This window comes from Nannochloropsis gaditana (assembly GCF_000240725.1).
Source record: "Nannochloropsis gaditana CCMP526 unplaced genomic scaffold scaffold064, whole genome shotgun sequence".
Classification (NCBI taxonomy): Eukaryota; class Eustigmatophyceae; order Eustigmatales; family Monodopsidaceae; genus Microchloropsis; species Microchloropsis gaditana.
Window position 1 is genome coordinate 27,367 of NW_005803889.1, and position 2,713 is coordinate 30,079.

Sequence of the window (2,713 nt, forward strand, 5' to 3'; positions counted from 1 at the left end):
AATCATGGCGTTGATGGCGGGTTCGTCCGACGGGTCCGAGACCAAAAAGGCCTCGCCGAAGTCACAAAACACGCTCCCACACAGTCCCCGGACCTCGCTGGCGATGAAGGCGATGTTCTGAAAGATGGAGAGGGGAAGGGAGAGAGGGAGGGATGGATGGAGGGAGGGAGGGAGCGGCGTCGAGTACCGAGTCGCGTCGCCTGTCCGAGGGACCCCAGAGGCCTCGGGCAAAAAGAAGAATCCAGACACACAGGGCCAGCGTTCCCCCCCACACAAAGAGCCAGATACATGCAAGCAGGATCGTACCAAGGGGTGGGTGATGGCGTTCAAGCGGAGCTGCTCTGCCAAAGGTCGGTTGGTCACGCAGAGGACCTGGTACCGCTTCACCGCCTCTGCCGTCAGGGCCTCGCCGGCCTCCGGCTCCAGCACATGCACGGGCACGTAAGGATTCAGCTCCGCGAGTCGGGGCGCGGAGGCTTGGTCCCGCGGCTTGCCTAAGTCGGCCTCTGAGAGGTAGAATTGGGCAGCAAGATCCGGGTATGCGACGGGGGCGGGGTCGAAGAGCGTGACGGACTTGACGCCGGCCAAGATCACGTTCTTGGCGACTTCGATGCCCAGACCGGCCACCCCTGTCGGGAACGGGAAGAAAGCAATGGACGATGCACAATGAGATGGGCAGGAAGTGCGAGGTGGGACTTGGCGTGGAAAGCAGCGGGCTGAACAATTCGGTCCCAAAGCCGGCGGGGACAGGTATACGACAGGCAAATAGGGGAAGATTGTGATGGAGGACGGGCGTTGTCGCTCCTCGGAAGCATGCAGCCACTCACCGACGATGAGCACGTCCGAGGCCTGCATCCGCTTCTGCGCCTCGTGTCCCATCACATAAAGCTGACGGGAGTACAAGCCTTCGTCAATGTTCTCGTGCCCCGGCTCCATCCCAGTGCTCATCTTGGCTTCCTCCATGCTGCGCGACGTATACTCTACGGCCACTGCCTGTGACTGTCTTCGAATGTGCGTTTGCAGGCACAGTAGAATGAATGCGATGCGAGTGTTTCAGGGAATGCCCGATAGACATGATAATCATCTTCCGTGTGGAAATCTTCCCTACAGAAAAACTAGAATTCCGTCCACAAACTCAAGGTATCACAATTTCATCATGCTTTGCAACGATTTCCAGGAAGCGAATACTTTGAAAAGAGGCGTTCACCGAGGTTAGAAGCCGGAAGACAAAAAAAGCGATGGAACTCGACTAATCATAATTTTGGTGATGGCTAGTGGTGGAATATAGAAGGATTCCAAGCGCGCTGTTTCGTGTATCCTACCACTGATATTCGTTCCATGCGCAATCCACAAATTTGCACGTTTTATTGTATTCGCCAAATTTCCAGGTGCATGTTTCATACACATAAAGGGGTTAAGCTACGAAGCGGCAAGCCCTCCGTCCTCCCCCGAAGGAATAATGCATGAAAAGGATGATGTGAGGGAAAAGGCCCCCACTTTGGGTCCCGGACGGGAAGGGAGGGATGATGTGATGGAAAAGGACCCCGGCCGGGGCGTTCCAGCACACATGGTCGAGACATACACGATTCACACTTTAATGGTCGGTGGATTAAAAATAGCGGCCGTAGGCTTCATCTAGTGACTCTTAAAGCTCATGTCTCGCCCTGCGAAGCTGATTTAATTGTATGTTGTCTGCCTTGTCATCGGGCCTTTCGCAATAGATCGAGTATCTTCACCCCCTTGTATGTTGCAGCATCCTTCCGCTTCAAGTGCTACGACGAGAGGTGCTCATGTTCCATGTGTATTTTACTCGCTGTCCTAGTACATGCCATTAGACGCTGATCTTACTCCCGATCCTTCCCCTATGTTCGCCATAATGTAGGTTTAAAGAGGCCTCTTCTCCTTGGATTGCTGCAAACATGCCTGCCTTAGCGGCTGCGGTAGCGTCTCTGCTACTCCTTCTCTCCTCAGGCTCCACCGACGCATTCACTTCCGCCGCGCGTCCTCGTGTCTCCACAAGCGGATACATCCATCAACCAATAGCCAACGTTGGTGGTAGTCGCCGCCTAGACGCCGTAGCCATGGCACGTAGTGCTCCTTGTTATCGAAGACGGGTAGCCATGGCGGCGTCCGCCCCCACGAAAGAGGCGGGCCCGTCGATCGGATGGGACTCTCACAAAGCCGTGGACAGCGTCCCTGAGTCCCTGGTCCGTGGTGTCGAAGGCAATGAGAGCATGCGCCGACGCTTCGAGAAGGCGTGCCGCGAGGCCCAGGTACGGAGATAGGAAGGGAAGAAGTAAAGGGAGAGAATGGGGGGGGACCTCCCGGGGGAGCGAGCAAGGTGGTGCACACGTGACCTGTCATGGGAAGACGGATCGATGAAGCTTTGAGTTTTGATCGGGGAAGACAGGTTTAGAATACGAGGGTCATGCACATGCTTCTTTCTCCTCACCTGGCCTTCCATCCTCATCACATTCCCCGCACGTCTACAGATCGCGATCTGCAAGGCCGTGGAGGACTGCGATGGGGGCGCCAAATTTCATTCTGATGCCTGGGTCCGGGCGGACGGGGGCGGGGGCATTTCCATGGTGTTGAAGGATGGGAAGGTGTGGGAAAAAGCCGGGTGCAACCTCTCGGTGGTGTATGGGAGCATGCCGCAGGAGGCGCTGCAGGCGGCCACGGAACGCGGAGTGGACCGGGCGAAAGGGTTGAA

At 56.4% G+C, this 2,713-nt stretch overlaps 1 protein-coding gene across 1 annotated transcript in view; it reads left to right on the top strand.

Moving 5' to 3' along the window:
• Nucleotides 1–1,934: 1,934 nt before the first annotated feature.
• Nucleotides 1,935–2,713, top strand: part of HEMF (coproporphyrinogen III oxidase) — a gene marked incomplete at both ends in the record, with an annotated part of 1,944 nt that continues 1,165 nt past the window's right edge. Inside the window, 2 exons of the mRNA XM_005855970.1 lie at nt 1,935–2,273; nt 2,493–2,713. The exon at nt 2,493–2,713 is cut by the window's right edge and continues 62 nt beyond it. Coding sequence (XP_005856032.1) covers nt 1,935–2,273; nt 2,493–2,713 — 560 coding nt within the window. The remainder of the gene's footprint in view (nt 2,274–2,492) is intronic.